Source organism: Protopterus annectens, chromosome 9.part0 (genome assembly GCF_019279795.1).
Source record: "Protopterus annectens isolate FY-2018-M chromosome 9.part0, PAN1.0, whole genome shotgun sequence".
NCBI lineage: Eukaryota > Metazoa > Chordata > Ceratodontiformes > Protopteridae > Protopterus > Protopterus annectens.
This window is the reverse complement of record NC_056743.1, coordinates 1,398,981,065-1,399,005,452: the sequence shown is the minus strand read 5'-3', so window position 1 is coordinate 1,399,005,452 and position 24,388 is coordinate 1,398,981,065. Positions and strand designations below refer to the sequence as shown.

The 24,388-nt window shown below is 44.0% G+C and overlaps 1 protein-coding gene across 1 annotated transcript in view; it reads left to right on the top strand.

Moving 5' to 3' along the window:
• Positions 1 to 24,388, top strand: part of GTF2H4 (general transcription factor IIH subunit 4) — a gene marked incomplete in the record, with an annotated part of 405,264 nt that overhangs the window by 145,731 nt on the left and 235,145 nt on the right. Inside the window, 1 exon segment of the mRNA XM_044084363.1 lies at positions 6,823 to 6,891. Coding sequence (XP_043940298.1) covers positions 6,823 to 6,891 — 69 coding nt within the window.

The window sequence follows — 24,388 nt, the reverse complement described above, 5'->3', positions numbered from 1 at the left end:
TGTAAAAGAGATGCAGGATTTATTGCATGCAGTTGAACAAGTGGGCAGACATACTTTGCAATGTGGTTTTGATTAATTGGAAGCTTCCTGCAGAGCAGCAGTCACAGGATCTGTTATTAGGAGGCATGCATGGCTCAAGGAGCAACCTTTGCCAGAGCAGGTAAAAGCTAAGTTGTTAGATGCACCTTTACAGCAGGATGTGTTATTTGGAAGTAAAGCTGAGGATGTGTTAAAAAGAATGGAGGATAAGGCTAAATCTATGCAGACTGTTAAGAATTTCATGCAGGTACAGCCGCCACTCTTCAGCAGGAATTGGCCTACAAAAAATTGGTCCTTTCCCATTTCGGATAGGCCCCAAAGAGGCAGATACAGACGCCCCAGGGGCAGAGGTCAGTCACAGGTTACTTTCAGATCTCACCAATGGGTCACTTCTAGCCAAAAAGAGGGTGAAGACAGACCTCAGGCCTACAGAAGACAGACACAATGACTTTCTATTACAGCTGCCAAGTCCAACAATGTTGGCAGCACCTCTGGGGGGAAAATTGGGACTTTTTGTAAGCAACTGGTTTCTGATCACCAAGGACGAATAGGTACTAAAAATTGTATCTCAAGGATACAAATTCCACTTCCACACTTTACCAAGGATAAGGGGCATGCCAGATCTACCTACAAATCAAAAGGTGGGGGCTCCAAAGCATATTCTATCCCTTCTCACTATGGGCGCTATTCAAAAGGTGCCAAAGCAAGAACAGGGACAAGGTTTCTATTCAAGACTTTTCCTAGTACCAAGGAAAGACCATGCTTGGAGACCCATTCTCGACCTATCTATTCTGAACAGAACACCTTCCTGGAGGTTCCAAAGTTCAAAATGTTAACTCTACAGCAACTGCTGCCCATGCTAGAAAAAGATGCCTGGTTAGTCACATTAGACCTCAGAGGCTTACTTCCACATTCCAGTCAGACAGGCCTGCAGAAAATACCTCAGATTCAGAGCAGGCACAAAGCATTATCAGTTCTATGCACTGCCCTTTGGCTTATCTACTGCGCCCAGGGTCTTCACAAAATGCCTGGCAACAGTCATTCTATTTTGCAGACTGAAAGGGATTCAGATTTATCCATACTTGGATGACTGTTTAATTCAAGCAAGGACCAAAGAGAAACTTCTGCAACATCTAGCGTATGTGAAAACACTCCTGATCTGCCTAGGGTACACAATCAACGAGAAAGTCTGTTAGTACCCTCTCAAAAAAAATAACATTCTTGGGTGCCAGCTTGAATACAACAGCCCAGACGGCTTTCTTACCAGCAGACAAGCAGAAACCGCTAAAGCATTACTTTTAGCTCCTTGCAACACAGACCCAACTTCCTGCAAGAAAAATTCTGCAGGCCTTGGGGTACATGGCATCTTGCATTCTGTTAATCCCATATGCAAAGCTGCATATGAGAACTTCAATGGTATCTGAAGAGTGTTTGGACACAACATTCCCAAAATTGGGAGACTGTAATACCTCTAATTCCTTGTCTGCAGAAGGAGTTTCTATGGTGGGCACAAGCCTGTCACCTGAACAAGGGTCAGCATTTCTTTCAGGCCACAGCAAGGCAGTTTATAACAGAGGCCTCAGACTATGCATGGGGAGCCCACATGGACGGAAAATGCATCCAGGGCAAATGGAGCAAACTTCAAAGACATCTCCACATAAATCAAAAAGAGAAGTTGGCTGTACAAAATGCTCTCATGGAGTTCAAGGACCTTCTTCCCCCATGACTATTACTTATAAGAACAGACAACACAACAGTCATGTGGTACATAAACAATCAAGGGGGAACCCATTCATACCCCTTATGCAGATTGGCAATGAATCTTTGGAACACAGCCTTGGCAATGAGAATTCACCTGCAAGCACAGTTCCTGCCAGGAATAAAAAAATACTTTGGCAGAAACATCCTGGACCCACACGAGTGGCAATTGAACCCACTCATATTCAAGGAGATTATACGGAAATGGGGAACCCCAGAAGTGGATTTTTTTGCATTACCAATCAACGCCCAACTACCTCAATACTGCACAAGGATTTACCATCCTCAAGCTTGGAAAGTAGACGCCCTATCATTCTGCTGGAGCAACCTACAAGTTTATGCATTCCCTCTTCTGCCTCTACTGGCGAAGGTTCTTATAAAGGCCAGACAAGAGAAACCAAGAATGATACTCATAGCACCAAATTGGTCTCGACAGCATTGGTACCCAATTTTAAGGGCCCTATCACGGGAACCACCATGGTCTCTGCCTCTGACCTCACAGCTTCTGCTTCAAGAAGACAAGCAGACCCTGCACGGACAGCTCAAGACACTAAACCTAGCAGCATGGAAGATTTTTTGACCAACACAGCCATGCCCCTTTCCAAGGCTGTCTTGGATGTAATACTTGAGGCCAGGCGGCCTACCACCAGAAAACCCTATTCTGACAAATGGAAGAGATTCTGTGCCTGGAACCATACAAGACATTTAGATCCTCAGGTGCCTAACATCCCACAGATTTTACAGTATTTGGCAGAGTTATTGCACAAGGGCCTGTCCTTTTCCTCCATTAAGATTCATGCCTCTGCCATTTCAGCTAGCTATAACACAAATCCTCCAGTTTTCTCCCATCCTTTGGTAAAACAGTTTCTGAGAGGGGCAAAAAATATTAGACCCCCACGTAGAGCTCCTACTCCTGCCTGGGACCTCAATTTTGTTTTGGAGAAATTGACTTTGCCTCCCTTCGAACCAGCCAGCTTGGCAGAATTAAAGTTTCTCTCTTGGAAAACAGCTTTTCTCCTAGCCATAACTTCAGCTCTGAGAATTTCTGAGCTGCAGGCCCTCATGGCAGTGGAGCCCTTTCTCATTTTTCACCAGGACAGGGTATCCCTTAGAACCGACCCTACCTTTATGCCTAAAGTAGTTTCTAGTGTGGCTCTAAACCAAACTATACACCTGCCCACCTTTTTCCCCAAACCACAAAACAAAGGGGAGAGATTACTACATTCCTTGGACATTCACAGGCAACTACATTTCTAACTGGACAAGACCAAGGCTAGCAGAAAGACAGATCAGCTTTTTGTCTCATTTGCTCCAGCTACCCTGGGGAAAGTCATTTCTAAACAAACAATTTCTAAATGGATTGGACATTTCATCTCCTTTTGTTACTCTCACCATGGGAAAACACCCCCTGCCAACATTAGGCCCCACTCTACCTGAGAAGCAGCCACTTCTACAGCCTTCCTTAGAGGTACCCACCAAGGACATCCTGGAAGCAGCTACTTGGAGTTCTGTTCATACATTCACCAAACACTACCATTTGCCCCCCTTTTCCAAATCCAGGGCTGGGTTTGCCACTGCAGTTCTGCAGGGCCTCATAGCCAGTCCTAATGCTATCTAATGACCATCCCCCCTTACTCCGCTTTGGGACTCTACCAAAGTGTGAAGACTGCAGCAGTGTAACACGATGAACGTAGTACAGTTTTGTACCTACCCTAAAAGTAGATGTTAGAGTGTTGACACTGCTGCAGTCCTATTTTCCCTCCCTCCTTCCCCTCTTTGTTCTTTTATGGCCTACTTCACCTTGTTTTTTACAAAGGTGTTTCCTTGTGTCTGTTTATCTGACTGAGGTTGTTTGCTTGTTTACTGTTACTTGTTTTAGTAAATACTACTATTTTTAACATGCCTTCCTTTTTGGGGCAGCTGGCATCTGGGGCAAGAAAACCCTGAAGAAAATGGCATCTGTTGTCTCTGATATACCCCTGACGCACTGAAGTCAGGGAGAAAGCGACGACAACCGACGCCGGACCAGGATTTTGGAAATCAGGCCAACTGCGGGACCACCTGACTGCAGGATAACCCAAGTGTAAAGACTGCAGCAGTGTCAACACTCTAACCTCTACATTTATGGTAGGTACAAAACTGTACTTTTCAAAGGATAAGACTTCTGCCAGTTCCCTTTTGAGCTCTGCTTCACTGGTGACTCACCACTCTATTAAATGTAGCTATGATGCTTCCTCTAGAGCAGCTACATCTGAATCTGTTGTGAGAAGTTATCCTTGGTTATATCTCCAGGCTTTGCCTGAAGACATCAAGGCCAAATTGTTGGATTCCCCGTTAGACAACCAGAATCTGTTTAAGGGTAAAGTTATGCAGGATTTGAAACAAATCTTTGCCTCTCCTTTAAGTTTTAGAGAAATCATCCTAAGCTTCCTTTTGTTCTAGGCAGCCTAAACAGTTTTCTAGGGGCAAGAGAGCTTCTAGGACAGTTTTTCCAGACAGGCCTTCAGGGTTCTAAGAGTCAAAAGCCTTATTTCCCCACAAATCAGTTTCTTTTTGACATTCAGCTTTTCCTACCTCCTTGCCAGATTCCACTTTCCCTCAAGTTGACTTTCTTTTGCAGTTTGTCAGCATATAACCACAGAAGCTTGGGTACTTTTCATTAGCTAGAATGGTTGTTTTTATGGCTTGGAAGTCCCGTCCTGTATTCTCAGGCCTTTTTCAACCTTCTCCTTGTTGCCTCCCATATTTTCATTTGGTTCTGTAGGATGCGGTTGTACAGGGAGCTGTCCAACCTGTCTTACTGTATCAGTAGGGAACAGGTTCATATTCCAGGATGTTTCTAGTTCCCAGGAAGGAAGGGTCATGGAGGCTCATTGTAGGCCTGTGCCTCCACCCCCCCCCCCACCAGAACCTTTCTCAAATGTCTGGTTCCTGTGGTAGTCTTCTGCAGACTTCTGGGAATTCAGATGTTCCCTTAATTGGATGACCTTTTGCTTCAAGCCCTGTCCCACCATCAGCAAGGCTTGCTTCAGCATCTGCACTTCACTTTGCTTCTTGTATGCATCATGGAGTTCATATTCAGTCTCAGAAAATCTGTGACTCACTCTCTGGACCAAATGTTTCTACGTTGTAGGATTCAATCCATTCCAGTGTTGGCTTCTCTCCCACCTCCCAAGGTCTTCTCTTGGACAGCTTATTTCCAGTTTCTTTTTCCTCCTTCCTGCAGTGGAATTTCTCTGAACTCTGGGGTACGTAGCATCCACCATTCCCATGGTTCCCTTTGTCAAACTCCATATTAGGAAATTTCAGTGGTGTCTCCAGACTGTTTGGCTCCAGCACTGCCACCCTCTGGAGTATCTCCAGCAATGCCACCCACTGGATTATCTGCTTCCTCTCTTGCCTTGTCTCAAGCTTGAGCTCCGTTGGTAGATTCATTAGATTTCCATGAATCCAGGTCTGCCTTTTCTGGTTCCTCTCTCTACTCAGGAACTGTACAGGGATGCTTCTGGTCATGGTTGAGGAGCCTCTACTACAATCTAAATGTCCAAGGTCTCTGGTCCCATCAATAACTGGCAGACCATATCAGTCTCAAGGATATGAAGGATCCACTTCTAGTTGTCTGTGCTTTTCACTTCCTTTGGGTTCCAAGTTCTCTAAAGGCTAATCCAGACAAAACTACATGTGGTACATCCACAAGCAGGGGGGGGGGGGGCACAAAATCTTACCTTCTTTGCAGGCTGGCTGTACAGCCTTGGGATTTTGCTGTCCACAGTCACTTGGTTCTTGAAGTGGTTTACATTCCTTCAGAGCACATTTTGGTGGCAGACTCTTTTGAGCAGGTCCAGGACAAATATTCACAAATGGATGCTTCACAGGAAGGTGTTTCCAGACATTATTTCCGCCCCTCTGTAGAGACAACTTACCCAGTTCTGTTCCATACTGCCAAATCCACTGGCTTGGAAAGTGGACACCATGTGACTTTAATGATGTTGCATGCTTTTAAGTAACAGTGGTAGAAGTGCTTACCAAATATATTGGTTAAATGTCTCTCAGAATACATAATGAACTAAAAGTGCGAGCTTTTAAGGTATGATGCTGTATCCCCTAATGGTTTAAATATGGAAGAGAATTTAAACACTTCATTATCTTTGTATTCTATTCTGTTTAATCAGTTCTACTAATGCTCTTGGAAATGGTTGTGAGTTTTGATTCTGTATTCCCACAAAGGCTCTGTCAGGACATTAGGAATGTGTATGTTTAAAAAAAAAGTTTCTGCATTTTGTCATGATTTTAGTGTGTGATAGGTTAACACTTAACTTTTGAGGGAGCCCACTGGGACCTGACCTTTTTCTAGTAGAAGACCAGGGCAAAAGCTGTAAATTAAAACATAAAATAAATAAAAAATTTGTTAAAATGTTACACAGCTGGTTCAGTAAAGCTGCTGCCTGGCTGAAGAGTCCTAGCTAATCACCAGCAGTGGTTCACAAGTAGGGATGTAAATGGAGCCCTCATAGTTATTAATTAGGAAGTTTGGAGTGCTGTGCTAAGCCACCAACCAGATTGCCTCTAGCAACCTAATTAATGTATTTGGGGGGGGGGGGTCAGAAGCTCATTTACGTCTTGGTAATACATTAAACAGTATAAACACATTGTTGTCATGTGGAACTCACTCTGGCTGCAGAGAGCACCATGGCATGCAGTGAAAAGTCAACTGTGATGTTGCAATTTTTATTTATTTATTTTTTTAGCTTCTTTGGTTGCTCAACACATCTTAATCGGAGTGTCAGGCTATGTATGTATGGTTGTAAATTTACACATATATTGTGTGCGTGGGTATATGGTTCAACAGTACAGAGCTTTAGAGTAAATGTTACATAGTATAAACTTGAAGCAGAAGTATGTCTAGCATTATTTGGAGCCACAGAAGTGTAAGCAGTAATTTGAAAAGTTGCATGCAACAAAGGAAAGAAAGTAATTCCTTTCTGTTTTGTCATTTGAACGTTTTTATTTCCTTTCTCTCAACAGTCTCGTGGAATGGACCTGGTTGAAATCCTCTCTTTCCTGTTCCAGCTGAGTTTCTCCACTCTTGGAAAGGTAAGAACCTATCTGCTGAAGAAGTAGAAGCCTTTACTGCTTAGCTATGGTGGTGGAATGTAAACGTCAGTACAAACAACCCTTTTTTCCCCTCTCTGTAATTTGTAGGAACAGCTTTTTTCACTGGCTGTATGACTCAGCCCCTGACAGGACCTCCCACATACTCCTAATCATCCTACTGTCTGCATCTGCCCCCCCCCCGTCGCCTTTTTTTTCCCTTGTCCATCAACCGTCCTCCTGTTGGACTTCAGATCAAACATTTCGTCATACTGGGGCATTACCCGACATATGCATGTGTCCTGCACAGTCACAAGGGTATTTTGAAACTTTGCTCTGACGTAGAAGATATTTGTACTGGCCCTGACCCCACCCTCTAGATGGAAGGACTTTATACTTCCATCAACGTCCCTTCCCTTCCCTTTGCAAATCAGTGCTACTGTAAGCTTACTGTATTTAGGTAAGTGCATGACCTATCTCTGTTTTTATATTGGCAAAACAGAATGCCCTCTGTGCAAAGGATTTATGAATATGTGTGACATTAAGAGGAAGGAAGTGAATAATGCATTCTCTAAATATTCCCTGGATTGCAATAGTTTTATTAACATGTATGGGACTGGAGAAGGCAGAAAAAAGTAATCAAGGTGGTTTATGGGAATCTCTCTTAAAAAAAACTTGAAGTTAGAGGCAAATAAAATTTGGGGCAGACAGATTAGGTTCATAAGTTGATACTAGGCCATCTGCCCTAGAGCATTTACAAGCCTAGCTAGAGTGTGTTTGGCTTTCGCCACCCTTTTTAGATTAGTTGACTGTGCCGCTGTATAGTAGGTCACAGAAGATGGCCCATTTAAGGTTAGTTTACCGTGCCTCTGTCTAACAGTGACACGAGATCCCAGGGGTAAATTTACAATCTCCCATCCAAACGTCAAGATTCTTCTTGAAGAGGGTCATTGAGGGGCTCTGTCTAACATGGATTGGGATTTTGTTCCAGAGTGAGGGGAGCCTCTGGGATATGAATCTGTTCCTCCAGCATGTTCTATTTATTTCTGTGCTGAGGTTTAAGTCACTGGAGCATGTAGCTCTGATGGATTTGGATTTCTTGGTGGAGCATGTCCATTAATTCTGGGTTGGACATGGCTTTATACGTCAGGCACAGATCGCCTCTGAGTAGGCGGTAAGCAACTTGAGTAGAGCTGGAGTTTCTTTAGCCTAACTGCGTAGGGCATTTTTTTGAGTCCCTTGATCCTCTTGGTGAGGTACTTTTGGGGTCTTTCTAGCTGTAGCAGGTGTTGGGTAAGGTACATCACAAATGGGGCATTGTATTCAATTATGGGCCTGATGAGTGATGAGTAGAGGGGCACAATGACCTCTCGATCTGGATGTGAGCCCCTTCGTGATAAGGTGGGCTATATAGAATGTCTTTCTAACCACTTTGGCAATGTGATTGTCAAAGGAGAGATTGCAATCTACTTGGGTCCCCAGATCCCTAATTACTACTTCCGTACTTAATGGATTACCACCTATGTGGTAATTTGTGGGCACTTTGTTTTTCCCAAAGGGGATGACTATGCACTTTTTGGCATTTAGCTTTAGGCCATGGCCTTGGCACCAGTTATCCATCTCTGTGAGACCTTTTTGGAGGATGCTTGTATCAGCCGGCGAGTCGATTATGGCCCCCAGTTTGCAGTCATCTGCAAACTTGGTCAGCCATAGTCCTTCTGTGTTAGCCTGTACCTCAGAGAAATATATACCGAACAAGACAGGTCCCAGGACTGAGCCTTGTGGGATGCCACTTGTAACTGGTTTAGAGTCTGACATGGCACCTGCAATTCTGACCATGTGGGTTGTATCCCTAAGCCAGTTTGCAACCCATCTTGTGACGTAAGGGTTGATATTTAAGCTGGTGAGCATATTTATGATGCCCGAGTGGGGTATTGTGTCATAGGCTTTTGCAAGGTCAAGGTAGGCTGTGTGGACTACCTTCCCTTCGTCTATGGCCTTGGTGACTGTTTCAAAGAAGTCGACCAGGTTCAAGAGGCAAGATCTGCCCTTAACAAAGCCGAATTGGATAGGATCCAGTGTTTGGAGGTTCCCAGTGTCTTTGTTTGAGTTCCATGATGATATGCTCCATAGCTTTGCAGACCAGGCTAGTTAGGATTATAGGGCGATAGTTTCTGGGGTCCGTTGTGGCACCACCTTTATGGAGTGGGACCACTGTTGCTGTATGCCATTCTTTGGGTACATATCCTGTTGTAAGGCTGAGACTGAACAGTGATTTTAATTGAGGGTTCAGGTCTTCTTGGAGCTCGTGTAAAATGCAGCCCGGGACACTGTCCGGTCTCACTGATGCTGTGTTTTTTGCTTTGGAGAGGGCAACTCTCTCCTGTGCATCTGTGATGTCAGGGAGGCTACACTCTGTTGGGATAGTCATTCTCATTTGGTGGGGAAGGGGGGGGGGGGAGTTTGCACTGAACCTGTTTGCCAGGATGTTGGCAATATCTGTGGGTTCAGTGTATTTTTTGTCATTTTGCACTAACTCAGAGCATATCTGGGAATTTCCACCCAGGTTTCTGACATAACTAAGGAAGGCCTTGTGATTTATCTTTAGCGTCTTGTGCAATTTTTCTTTCGAAGCTAGCCGTAGATGATTTTATGAGGGATCATAGTTTCTTGCTAGTACTGATCAGAGATGCCTTCCCTTTCAGGGATTTCACTCTAACATGTAGTAGCTTCCTCCTGTTGTACAGCTTATTTATGGCTGGGGTCCACCAGACAGGTCACCTGCCTTTGGAGGAGTGTGTCTTGGTTTTATTTGGGATAGCATGATCCATGCATTCCTGTAGGTATCCGTAGAATGCGTTTGTAAAGGATTCTGCCATTTTGGGCCGTATTTTCCACTGGCCCTGGGGCTTTGAAGGATTCCTCTTCGGTTTTGAGAAGTGGGAAGTTTGCTTTTGAGAAGTTTTTGACCATGGTTTCCTTTGCTGGGGGTGGGGACGGGATATGGATGTCCATAGTGATTAATTTATGGTCAGATCTTACCAATGAGGGGTATACCTCTGGTATGGAACATAGAGTCCCCATGTTGGTGATGATCAGGTTCAATATGTTTTCCCCTCTTGTCGGAGTGGTGACCAGTTGTTCCATAGCATTTGAGTTTATAAATTCTAGGAACCATTGCGCGAGGGTGTTGGGGCTTCAGTAGTGCTCCCAGTCTATGTTTGGGTAGTTAGTCACCCAATATAATGGTGTTTGGAGAGACCTTCATATCCAGTGTCTTCAGGAAAGCCAAGTGGGGTTCCTGAGTTTGGGAGGGTGGTCTGTAGCAGGCTACAAACTGGAAGGCAGTTTTGCCCACTGTTAGTTGCACATGGATGGTCTCGGATGCTTCGTGCAGTGCCACTAGCCTGGAGGTATGGGTATCTTTGAATATGCATGCTCCCCCTCCTCTTGTGGTTCGGTCCGAGTTTTGGGGCCGAAAAGCATGGTATGAGGTATAACCTGGTAGTGCTGGGGTGCTCTCGGGAGCCTTGAACCAGTGTTTCTGTTACTGCACAGATATCAATATTGTCCATACTGAGGAGAGCCTCGAGGGCGTGCATCTTGAGGTTTAGACTTCTGGCGTTGAGCAGCATTACCCTTAGTTTCTTTTTCCTTGTGTTGTCTAAGGAGATGGGTTTGTCTTTTGAGCCTTGCCTAAAAAAGGCACTATGGGAGTGGCAAGAGCCTTGGCCAGTAGTCTAAAACCCAGGGGTGACGGGTGCAAGCCGTCCCTAGCGACGCAACATGGCTTGTCAAGCATGTCATCCCAGGCTGACAGACACTGGATCCCCTTTGAGTGACACCAATACTTTAGCCAATTGTTGAAATTGATCATTTTGTCTTTATACTGCGGTATCATTCTTGGTGAGGGTAAGATGCTACTCAAGGTCAGGGTCATACCGGCCTGGGCCACATGATCAGAGAGCTCCTCTGTCTCTTTTCATGTAATCCAGGGAGGTACGTCTCGGGTCATTCACACCAGCATGGACAATGATTGAGTCATATTTGTACTTGGAGTGACCTGAGTGGTTGTGTTGTGGTGGATCCTGGCACCCGACGGGCATCTTACAGTGACCTTCTTGTTCAGCCTGGTGAGAGGGACATCAGTGTGTCTGACAATAGTCACCTATTACAAGTGTATTAGGTGTGTTGTTTAGCCTTAAGGGCTGTGACTGTGTGGCACACTGACTTTGTGAACTATGATACGTGGGTATTGTTGTGGGGTAGCGGTTGCTTGGATGTCTGCTTTGGAGGTCTCTGTTGCTTGGGCAGATTTTTATTTAGAGCCTCCGAGTATGTTTTTGTGTGTTTGTGTTTGGTTTGCTATTGCGATAGGTCTATGAGACTAGATTTGTGATGTGTGTGAGTACCTTCTCCTCCAGACTGACTGTGCCAGTACTATGTTGAGAGAGCTCAGCCTCCAGTTTGGCTATATAGTTGCATCTCACATATATTTGAGCTTGTTGGGAAGATTCCCTGGTCTTAATGATTTAATTGCAATAAGCACATGATAGAAATTTTAAGCAGCTAAATTATAGTTGGATTTTCATCTTGGTCTGCTGTAGGTAGATTGATGGTATATTTACTCCATATCTTCATTTTTAGCATGATTTTAGGTTGTGTAATGCGAAAGTATTAAACATAGTGTTTAAAATGCTGAAAAATATAGCGGGAAGAGTCATATATCTTGATGTTATCAAGTGATTGGTACATTTGGTTTCTTCAAACACATGGTTTTGTAACAATTCTGATGAAGTCCATTGAGTATGAAAGTGCTTAACTGTGTCTTTTTAATAAAATACATTTTTTTCCAAGACTATTGTGATATTTGAATTTTGCAAAGTGTGGAAGAGAACTGCACTGTTAAATAGTCATTCTTGTCAACTTCAGTGTTAATGCAACAGAACTCCATACAATGCTACATTATAACTTCAAACGGTTAGAACTTCTGTGAGGCCCAACCCTGACTCTACACTTGATTTGCCAATAACCAGCATTAAAACTTAGCTGTGCTGTGCTTGACATCCTTTCAAATATCAGTGACCACTAGACAAGGTTGCCTGTGTCCCCATCACTGTTCTTGTTGGTCAGGGAAGAGCTCACCTGTAAAGTGAGAGATTTCCTTAGTGGAAAGGACTAGATGCATGAGTGCCAAACATGCCTGCTACATATTTTAGGATGATTGTTTGGCTGGTTAATAGTGACATAGGAGGTATAATGTAAAGATCTGGGTATATTTCAAGAGTATGAGATGCACTAAGGGCTTCAGTGAGATACACATAAATCAGTTTTACATAGAAATGGAAAACAAATAAGAAGAACTTCTCTGGGAATTGCAAGAAAAAATGTCCACAATATTTGGGACTCCTAGTGGAGAAAATCTAGATGGAAACATGATAAAAATCTACCCCTTCTGCTATTAAGGTAATGGTTTTACCTCGTGTTGCTTACCGTTTACTAGCAAAATGCAGAAACACATTTCTTCGAGTAATGACTGACTTGGATAAAAAAGTCGAAAATGACATTAATCAAAACAATGAAAGTGTTAATGTGGATAATTTGAAATTCACTATCGATATTACTCAACATACCTTGCCTTCAACTGATTTCCTGCCATTTTGCAGGGAGACGAGCTCTCCTGCACACCCTGCTCATTATATATACAAACTCCGAGATCACACTACAGTGATAAAAAGGGTAACTTTCCTGATCCCCACTGTAGTGCGATCTCCAGTCAGATCGTCTGCCTCATATGAGTGAATGCATACTAGCATTTGCTGCTGTGGATTCGAACATGTACTGACCGCGTTACGGAAACTTGGAACCATGATTTCGACCTTCCAAGTTTTGTGTAACTGCTGTATAGCATTTTGATAGTAAACCATCGTTTACAGTAAGAAATCTGCCAGTTGCTGTTTTCCGTCTAAAGGTGATGTAGTTACAGTGCTAGATAAATTAAGTTATATTAGAAAAAATAAATGGGACATTTTCTGCTGGAAAAGTTTGGGTATGTGCCAGGGTGGAAGCTTCCGGATGTTCACAGGTATGCACTAGCATGTCAGCTTGCTCAGTTAGTTCAAATGTGGACAAAGTTGAAACAAAATATTTGTCTTCCACAGCAATCTCAGTGTGGGAGGGAAAGAATAATGCGAGTGAGCATGTCTTCTGGCATGAAAATATAATTTCAAAAGTATTGGGGGTTATTTTGGGGTTCTGGCTATTTGGACAATGTGCAGGATCATCCAGAAGTATGTTGGACTGTTGAGGATAAAAAAAGTTTTTTGAGAGGGTGCAGAAATCACAAAATGGTCTCATGATTTACCAATTAATGAAAAGTCTTTCAAAACATTTAGTAAGGACTGTGATCTACCAAGTAGGGATTGGTTTACAATTGAGTATCTTAAACACATAGAATTAACTGCAGTTTTTACCTCCAATACTAAAACAAAATGGCACCACTACAGAAATGACCAAGTGTAAAGAAGGAAAGGGTGAGTTCAACATGTGTGGAGTTTGGGGAAGTACAGAGAGAAACAGTTTGGACAAGAAGTGATAAAAAAATGGACAATTGAGACTAAAGGATCAACAGATGAGATTCCTCTATAGTTTGTGTTTAACACCCAGACAACTCTATGAGGAGGGTGGAAACAAAGTTCAAACTGTTGGAGATGTAGAAACAAAAAGAGTAGGGTTATTGTGTATATATTTTGGGAACGTCCAGTGGCAAAGGAAAGACGGTCCAGCCTCAATAGGGATCTTGCCAAAATCTCTAGGCAGCTAAAATTGGGCTGGAGGTTGTGGTTACTGGGGATAGTGCCTAAGAATATATTATTAAATGAAAAGATGATGAAAGGTAGGATAGGTTCTTGCTAGCCTTTTAAGAGTTTCTGGCAAAAAGCTGGAAGTCCTCGGTATATGATACTACTTTTAACCTACTTAACTATATACTGCTGCAAATGAGACATGTAAGTGAAATAGGACCGTCTGTTATGGTTATCCATTATAGGAATGAAGACGTAGTAATGCTCACTTATGAGAACAGTAAAAATGTTTATATTGATATGTTAACAGCTGAACTTGTAGTATAAATAGTTTGTGAAGTTTTTTTTTTTTAGTGTTGCATGTTTTCTCATATTTATTTTGCGATGTTTGGCTTTTTTAAAGTCAAAATTATTAAAAAAAAAAAAAAAAAATAGGTGAAAAAAGCTGTCCCCACACACACACACACACACACACACACACACACACACACACACACACCTGAAGTAATGGTGGGCAGACCATTCCCTGAGCAAAAATTAAGGGTGTTAAACACTGTTCTGACTGCTGTTGATTGAACCCTGTTATACAACATCCTTGACCTTACTCGTGCATCGACTCTGTTCATCTCTATCCTATTTACAGGTGTATTATGCTCTCCTCCCTGCTACATGAAGGAGATTCGGTGGGCAATTGTGCCTCTGGTTGAAGTCAGACCTAATGACCATGATGAAGCAGAGAAACTGTGCCCGGAAAGCATAGAAAGTATCTGATAATCAACTGCACCAAACTTGTCTTTCACTTACAAAAGCTACCAATATAGCTACAGACTCGCCTAAATCTTGTCTGCAATAAAGATCAGCCTGCAGTGGCTCATATGGAATGAAAGAAAACTGCTAAAAGGGCCCATCACTAGCTCCACTTACACTGCAGAGTACAGACTATCCACAAGCACTGGTTTTGCTGAGGGCTAGAAATCCCTTTTGATGTCCTCAGTACAAACCATGACAGGTAAAGTCCATTCTGTCAACCCCCGGTGACATTCCCGTCAATTATATCCACTAGCAAAACATGCGGCTGCTTTCTACTTGTCAGTAGTGTGTGTCAAAGAAACCAAGAAACTGCTACAAAAATTAAAGTCCTCATCATTCAAGTACATGCACTTCACCAGGCTTTCCTCAAGACAAGCATCTAATACAGTTGCCAGATTTCTCACCTGTGTTTTTAACCCTGACAACCAGGATTCTGCTGGCTGCCTATAAGGACTGCATGATCATACCTCTCCCTAACACACCTGCCACTGATAATAGACTGCATGCCAATATCCAATCTCTACCCAATTGCAGGAGTCTTTGAGAAACTTCTGTGCAATCAAATATTTAAACGTATTAATGGTTATGACCTCATCTGTTACCAGAAACATGGCTTCTGTAGTGCCATCATTATGACTACATCTTTAATGGCTACCACCGGGAGCATTTACAGTAATATAAATGAGACATTTACTACAGCTGGAGAGTGTGACATGGCACGTGTCTTTGAGGGGGTTGATAAAATATTATTAAACAAACCTAAAACAGTATAACTTTGAAGAAAACACTAGTTGGTCTAAAAATTACTTTACAGCTAAAATATTTCAAGTCTTCACCAGCAATCAGTACTCGGGCAATTGCAGTCTTAACAATCGAGTACCACAAGGCTTTTTAAACTTAAGCCTGTACTCTCTCTTTACAAGTGCTCCAACTGAAGACCTACTAATACTAAATATTGTAGTATATACAGATATCTTACATTTAAAAGGCAGTAAACAACTCTCAAACTTGCAAGGAACCAACTTAGTGATGTTAAAATAAACTCGTTATCAAGCCTAGAAGAAATAATGCATTAATTGCTTCAGTCCAGAAATTATCAAGATTATCCACAACCTTAGATGTCTTTCTATTTTCATGCTGCAGTATTCATCACAATAGGGAGGTTGCTGCCTGCAGCACCGGACATCTGGCCAGTATACCAAAGTCTTTGGAGCAGGGGGGTACTTGTGACGTCTCAGGTCAGAGCCATAAACTGACGTAGGCCGTAAAAGTGACATCTGCACGTACCCCCTACAGAATTTTTCTGCCATAGTGAACGTTGGACTCCTGTTCGCCAGTTTGGGAAGCAGATCGCTCATTATCTAGATAACCACTGCAGACAACTGCTACAGATAAGTACCTTCTTGGGTTGTTTTTGTGCTAGTTTCTCAGATGTACATGCCCACTAGAAAGGGAAGTGTGCTTGAGAGACAAATTCCTCAAGGACATGCACAAGAAGTACGTTTTCTGTTTAGGCGAGGCCCACGACCATACGTCCTGCCCCATTTGTGCATCCTTTTTTCCTAAGACTGTCTGCAGCCGTCTGGTTGTGTTGAAACTGTACCTAGAAAATCAAAGGCTCCGGCATCTTGCACTCTGCATTGAGGGTGGGGTAGGCACATCCGATGAGCTGCCTCAAAGGAAGGCTAAGACAATCAGGCCAGATTCCCATGCTGAGCGTCAGGCGTCTGGAGAGATTGAGGTAGATGAAAGCCCGGTATCTTTTCAGACCTTTGTTTCCCAACCAGGCTCGGGAACCTCTATGGAAGCTGGGATGGTGGAAACAATGAGTACGTCTGCTGAGGTTAATCAGCCATCAGATCCTGATAGCGGAGGGGAACCACAGCTCGTACAGTCAGAAGGGCCTACTCCTTCCCTACAATCCTCCCAGATGTCAGCTCCTAGACATGCTCAGCCCTCTGCCCCTTTAAAGAGGAAACAGAAACTTAAGCATTCTGAGCCACAACCTGTTCCTGGATGAAAAGTTTTCTTTCCCCCAGAGTCTTTTTAAGGCATTCCAGGCCTTACAGACCCAACAACCACCAGCTGTGGCACCTTCAGTGCACCTTTTAGAGGTATCAGAGGAAGAGTACTCCTTCTCTGAGGAGTCGCTGACCTACTGTTCAAAGATTGATTCTCCTAGGGATTTTATCACCCCAGAGGAAGAGGATCCTGTCACTCCTGAGTCTCCAGCAGAATAATTCACTTTTGAGGACACTATCTCCCTCATGAGGGAACATTTTAAATGACAGGCCTCAGATGTCCCTGACACTAAGAAAAGGTACATTGACCTGCTACAAATGGAATAGCCATCCCCTTCTGCTGTACCTCCCGTGCTACCTGCCTTCCAAGTTGGCTTCATGGCTGCTTCACAAACCCCAGCCTCTAAACGTCCAGACCGATTTTACAAAGTGCCTCAGGACACTCTATTCCTATTTAAAAATCCACCTGCAGACCCAGCAGTTATTGAAGTATCTGTGGATAAATCTTCAAGACAGTTGCCCTCTGCTGCTCTTTATCGTACTGATAGACAGCAAATTCATGGACACAGTAGGGAAAATGTTTATATCTCCTCCACCCTGGCTATAAGAGGTACCAAACCCACATGGCTAAGTATGTCCTGGACACCCTTTCCAAAGCTACTACTTTCCTCTCTGAGGTCCCTGAATCACCAATAAAAACCCAACTAAACACCCTACTTTCCACAGCATCTCTGGTAACTAGGCATTCCATCAAATGTAGCTATGATGCTGTGGAAGCTTCCTCAAAATCGGCTGCCTCATGTTCAGTGCTGAGGAGATATTCCTGGGTGAGACTTCAGCCCCTACCTATGGATGTGCAAACTAAACTGCTTGATGCATCCCCGGACAATAAAGCCCTTTTTGGACAAGCTTCAGCAGAACTCCTTAAATCCCTTCAAGAAAAGGGAAAAGAATTTACAAAAGCTAAAGCATTTACTTGTGTCTCCTTTTCCCAGATATCTCAAATTATCCACAAAGAATTTCCTTTGTCAGGACAGTCCTCCCACTCTGTGCCACCTCAGGCAAACAGATGTAGACAAGGTAGGAAAAGCTCTGCTCCTAGGTTTCCTTCCACCTCATCGTCCACCCCCTTTCGAAGTCAGTCTGACCAAGCCAGTCCACCTTCACTGTGACTTGTAACCATTAAACTACAACACCCCCCATCCCTTCGTCTCACCCTTTCCATACCCTCCTGGTGGAAAATCACATCAGAAAACTGGGTGCTCTCCATCATTCAGAGAGGGTACTTCATGATTTGGTGGACTTTGCCCCCCCTTCCAGGGGATTCCTCAACATCCATCAAACCAAATTTTTTCCCACCATCATTCTAGAATTGCTATCTCGGGGCACCATAGAGAAGGTACCTACTTCACAAAGAAACAAAGAGTTTTACTCCAGAATGTTTCTGGTACCAAGAAAAGACAGTCCATGGAGACCAATTCTGGATTTATCTTTTCTAAACCTGTTCCTCAGGGTACCCACTTTCAAAATTATTACCTTACCTCTGCTCCCGCCACTTATACCAACACAAGCCTTCATGGTAGCTCTGGATTTGAAGGATGCCTACCTTCATATTCCAATACACCCAGATTACAGGAAATTCCTATGCTTTGCAGTAGTTTCCTTGCATTTTCAATTCTCTGCATTACCTTTTGGACTCTCAACATCTCCTCGAGTATTCACAAAGTGCCTCGCACCCCTTGTTGCTCACTGCAAAACTCAGGGTATTCAAATATACTCATACCTAGACGACCTGTTAATTCTTCATCAGGAACGTCCAACCCTCCTCCACCACCTACAACAGGAGATCACCACCGTGAATCTGTTAGCATTCACTGTAAACAAGGAAAAGTCTCACCTGATTCACTGTAAACAAGGAAAAGTCTCACCTGATCCCCACTCAAGACCTGGTCTTCTTGGGTTGCAGGATAAGAACAGACAAGAGGAAGGCATTCATTCCAGACCAAAGGACCATGGACCTCACCCTCTACCTAAACAAACTAATCACCCTCACTTCTTTGCCAGCACGAGAATTCCTAAAAATATTAGGCTGCATGGCATCTCTGATACTTATGCTGCCTCTGGCAAGACTCCACATGAGAAAGATCCAGTGGATTCTGAAGAATTTATGGACACAACACTCTCATCCCCTGGACACCCCATCTCCCCCTCCTTCCTTGTCTGAAGAGGGAACTACAGTGGTGAATTTGTGCCATCAACCTCAACCAGGGAACCCCCCCTTACAGGTACCTGACCCTACGACAAATCTCTACAGACGCCTTAGACAATGGTGTGGGGAGCAGTGCTACTGCACAAGAAAAAACAATTCAGTGTGCAGGGAAAATGGTCCATACTAAGACAGAGACCCTATCAATATCATGGAAATGAGGGCACTTCTAACCTGTGGTACATAAACAAATGGGGGGGGGGTCCTACCCTCTTTGCAGTCTAGCCACTCAGATCTGGACCCTAGCATCATCACTGCATATTCACCTGCTAGCAGTGTACATCCTTTCCACAGAGAATGTTATGGCGATACTCTCAGCAGAACTTCAGCACCCTCTCATGAATGGATGCTTCACAGAGAGGTATTCCTAGATTTTATCCACAGGTGGGTTATTCTGCCAGCAGATCTGTTTGCTTCCTCCCAAAACAGACAGATACCCCAGTTTTGCACAAAAGAACCACATCCCCAAGCATGAAATGTGGACGCTTTCTCTTTTTCTTGGGCAGGGATGTACTTCTATGCCCCCCCCCCTTCACTGTAATTCAGAAGATCCTCCTGAAAATTAAGAGGAACAAACCAAAAATCCTGCTGGTGACCCCATTTGGCCAAGACAGCATTGGTTTCCCCTTCTCTACCTTTTAGCCAAGGGCAATCATCACGTTACCCAACCAGTTAGACCTACTCGCACAGGACATGGGATCCCTACTCCACCCTCAGGTGGCCAATCTCAGATTGGCCTTATGGGTGATAGGGTTCCAATCCCTTTCAGACATCTATATACTCGGAGGACGTACTCAATGTTCTGCAGGAGGCCAAAAAGCCTAGTACCAGGAGAAATTCTGTGTCAAAATGGAAAAGATTTTCCAGGTGGTGTCAAAAGAAAAACCAGGACCCTCTGAACATTCTTATACCCATGGTCCTTTCTTACTTGTGTGAGCTCCTTCATTCAGGACGAACTTAGTCTTTAGTTAAGGTCCATTTGTCTGCCATCTGTCCCTTCGATACCCCCCTTTAGCATCAAGATTAGTGGTCAAACTATTCCTGAAAGGGATACTCCATATCAGAGCCCCCCCCCCCCCCCCCCGCAAACCTGTACCTTCACCTTTGGACTTAAATTTTGCACTTGAAAAAAACTAACCTTGTCATCTTTTGAGCCAGCACACTCAGCATCCCTGAAACTATTCACCTGGAAAATAGTCCTGCTAGTAGCCCTCCTATCCACCAGGAGGGTATCAGAAATTCAGGTCCTGATGGCCACCCCTCCTTTTCCATAAGTACGGAGTCTCTCTAAGGACCAGTCCTTCTTTCATGCCCAAGGTGGTTAATGAGTTCTCACTCAGTCAGACCATTAACCTACCTGTTTTCTATCCCCAACCTCAGAATTCCTCAGAAAAACTGTATTCATTAGATGTCCACAGACAACTTAGGTACTACTTGGATAAATCCAGACCTATTAGAAAATCTGCTAACTGTTCATTTCCTTCCACCCTAGGGCTCTAGGGAAACCAGTCTCCAAACAGACCATTTCTTCATGGTTCTCTAAGACCATCTGTACATGCTGTTCTATTCACAGGGAAGAGTTTATCTGGCAATGTTAAAGCTCACTCCACTAGAGCAGCTGCCTCCTCAGCTGCCCTTTTTTAAGGGGGTAGACTATGCTTCCATCCTAGAAGCTGCTACCTGGGCTTCCATTCATACCTTTACTAAGCACTACAAGCTAGATTTAACCTCAAGAGCTAGAGCTGGTTTTGCCAGATCTATCTTACAAGGCCTCATCGACCAGGGACCTCCCAGGCTCATACCTAAAAGCTTTGGTACTCTCCCTATCTTGATGAATACTGCAACATGAGTATAGAAGGACATAGAACAGTTGTGTAAGACATCACACATTTCCCCTCTGCTCCAAAGACTTTGGTATACTGCCCGGACGTCCGGTGCTACAGACAGCAACCTCCCTATTGTGATGAATATTGCAACATGGAAGAGGAGGACATCTAAGGTTATGGTAAGTTCTTACACAACTGTTCTGTAAAAACAGTAAGGAAAGTATTATCCCTAATGTCACTGAGTGCAAATACCTTGGCATCACACCTGATCCATTACTTCCATTTACAGTGCATACTTCAGTATTACTTGCATGGTCCTGTCTCAGCTCAAACCTTGTTAAAGATTTCTCATCCTCTGTCCTCAGAAATCCAGTATGCTATAGCTAAACATACCATTGTCTCCTAAAGTGAGATATTCCTCCCACTTCTGACTGTGCAATCCTAAAAAAACACATATAATTCATTCTGCTGAAAGTAAGGTGTTCTGGTTTGCTGTTAGCAGACTCACACTCATCACTGCAACCTAATAAAGGAAGTAATAGGTTAGCTTTTCCAGGTAAGATTTAATTTCTTTTCAGCTGCCTACTGTTTAAAATCGTAACGTGGGTACTGTCCACCATTAGGAGCAAAAACTTCCATTTAAACAAACCTGAAAGGACTGTAGTTTTAAAGTTAGCCATTATATTAAAGTCTGTGTGTGTGTCTGTGTGTGTGTCTCTGTGTTGGGATGATGTCCTTCATGGATGCATCTGCAGTCATAACAAGTGGGTTGTCCTGTCGTCAGGCAGCCCTGCAGTCGGCCGGATTCCAAAGTCCGGGTCCGGCTTCGGCTGATGTCGCACTCCACCCGACGTCATCTCTGTTGGTCTTCGGGTATAAAAGCATCAGCCGACGCCATTTTCCTCAGTCTTTCTTGCCGCGTGGCGCCCGAAGCAGAAGCTGTTCGCAAGTGCCGGTCGGTCGGATCCAGAGATTACTTCTACCGAATACTACTTCGAAGACTTCTAAAGCTAAGTACCCCGTTGGGGACTCTTTCTTGCCTCAGCCGATGTCAGAAAAGTTAACAATTGTTTAACCTGTGGGAAACAAATACCTCATAAAGATTTCCACTCTTACTGTCTGCCTTGTTTAGGCCCAGCCCACGCCGTAGCAGCCTGTTCGCCCTGTGCCTCCTTCAACCGACCGACGCTTAGGCGTCGCTCGGCCTCTGCAGAACAGTTTTTCGGTACTGATTTTGCGTACATTATGCCGTCGGATCCTCCGACTACCCAATCTTCAAAAGCGCAAAGATAAAGACCGACACTCGCGGTCCGCGGTTTCGGCCGAAACCACGGTAAAGCAAACGCGAGTGTCTCGGTTTCGGCGAAACCGAGAAAACTGATCAAAGTACAGCTGAACCTATTCTTACAACTGAGGCCCCTGCTACAACTCTTGAATCGGCCTCAGAAATTTTACCCACTACGGTGGTTGACTTATCAGACACCATCCCCTTGGATGTCTCTACCCCAGCACGTGGTGCTGCTAGGCCTCCAGCAGCCATGTCCATTAAGGCCTTCGCCAGGGCTAAAGCAGCCAAGACTACTAAATCAGTGCCTGTTAAACCCCCCACATCCAGGCCCTCTTCTAGTACTCAAATGCTTTCTTTGGCAGAAGATTTAATTTCTTTAATTAGAGGATCTCAATCTCACCCAGACAGGGCCTCTCAGCCCCCAGATAAGAGACCTAGCGCAGAGCCCCCTGAGCCAGTGTCTTCTGATGATTCTGCTGATGAATCAGACATTACTGACCAGCCAGAGGCTCCCTTCTCCAATTTTGAAGATTCTGATGCTGAAGAATCCATTCCAGCTGCTTCCCCACCAGAAGAATTCTCCTTTGGGGAAACCTTGCATGCCATGCGAGAACAGTTCCAATGGCAGCAACAGGATTTTTCAGACTCCAGAAAAGACTTAGGACCTTTCTGCACCTCCCACAGCACAGGCCCTTAGCTATACCTCCTGTTCTCTCTGTGGTGGATGATGCTTTCAATGATGTTTGCTCCGCTCCAGATTCTTTACCCCCAGCCCCTGCCAAACCAGACAGATTTTACAGGGTGCCAGATACTCATCACCACCTTTACAAGGCCCCACTTGCAGACCCAGAAACTATATCCCAGGGTCCCAAGGCAGTAGCCGCGACCACAGCTAAAACCCTATTCCTTCTGAAAGGGAAGCAAGGTCATTAGACAGATGGGGTAAAAGGTCTACACTTCAGCTACTCTCTCAGCTAGAGCTTTAAACTGTCAGTTTCACATGATACAATACCAAGAGTTTATGCTTGATCAGTTAACTAAAAAACTAACCACTGATGAATCTCTAGATAAGAAATATGTATTAGAGATGGTAAATAACATACAACAGGTTAGCAACCATTCCTTAAAATGTGGCTATGATGCACTGGAGGCTTCATTTAGATCAGCCATGACAGGCACAGTGATAAGAAGGCATGCATGGCTAAAGGAACAAGCTTTACGGGATCATGTTAAAGCTAAGTTGCTAGATGCTCCTATGGACAAGACAAGTTTGTTTGGTACACCTGCCCAGCAGGTTATGAAGAAAATGGAAGAAAAGGCAAAATCTGTTCAAACTGTTAAAGATTTCTTGCAGGTTCAACCCCAAGGTTTAGCAGGAACTGGCCTGCCAAAATTGGTCCTTTCCTGACTCCACAAAATTTCAAAGGGGCAGGAATAGGCGTTCCAGAGGCAGAAACCAATCCAGAGGAGGTGCCTACAGAGGGCGACAGTGGCAAGGTAACAACAGAGGCACAGGCGCAGCCACTGCCACTACATCAGCACAACCACAGTGACTTAATCCTAACTCGCCTACCAGGGAACAAATAGCAGCTCCTCTAGGCGGAAAGTTAACCTTATTTTCAAAGAACTGGCACTACATAACAAAAGACAAGTGGATTTTACAAACCATAGATCAAGGTTACCGGTTTCACTTCCACACTTTACCAGTCAAAAGAGGAATTCCAAATCTACCTCCAAATCAAAAAACAGAGGCTCTCCGACAGATAATGGAGTTAGCAAACATGAGAGCTGTGGAAAGAGTGCCAACAGCAGAACAAGGAAAGGGGTTCTATTCCAGGCTATTCCTAGTTCCAAGAAAGGAAAAAAGTTGGAGACCAATTCTCGACCTGTCCACCTTAAATACATACATCATTGTCCCAAAATTCAAAATGCTGACCCTACAGCAACTTCTTCCCATGCTGGGCAAGGAGTCTTGGCTGGTAACTCTAGATCTCAAGGAGGCATACCTGCACGTCCCCATTCGACCAATCTGCAGAAGATACCTCAGATTTCTTGCAGGATCAGAGCACTATCAATTCTCAGCATTGCCCTTTGGCTTATCTACTGCCCAGAGTATTCACAAAATGCCTGGCATCAGTAATCGCCCATTGCAGACTACAGGGAATTCAGATTTACCCATACCTGGGCGACTGCCTACTACAAGGGACAACAAAAGCAAGCTGACAACAGATTTACAAAGGGTCATTTACTTGCTACAAGGGCTGGGATACACAGTCAATTTACAAAAGTCAAGGCTGATACCATCCCAAACAAGGACATTCTTGGGCGGAATTGGACACAGTACAACAAATGGCATTCCTGACTACAGAAAACAAAAAGAACTTCCTCTTTACTTCTTGGCACTAACAAAACTGCACAAGTTAACAGCAAGAAAATTTCTGCAGGCCTTGGGCTTCATGGCATCATGCATAATCTTGGTCCCATTT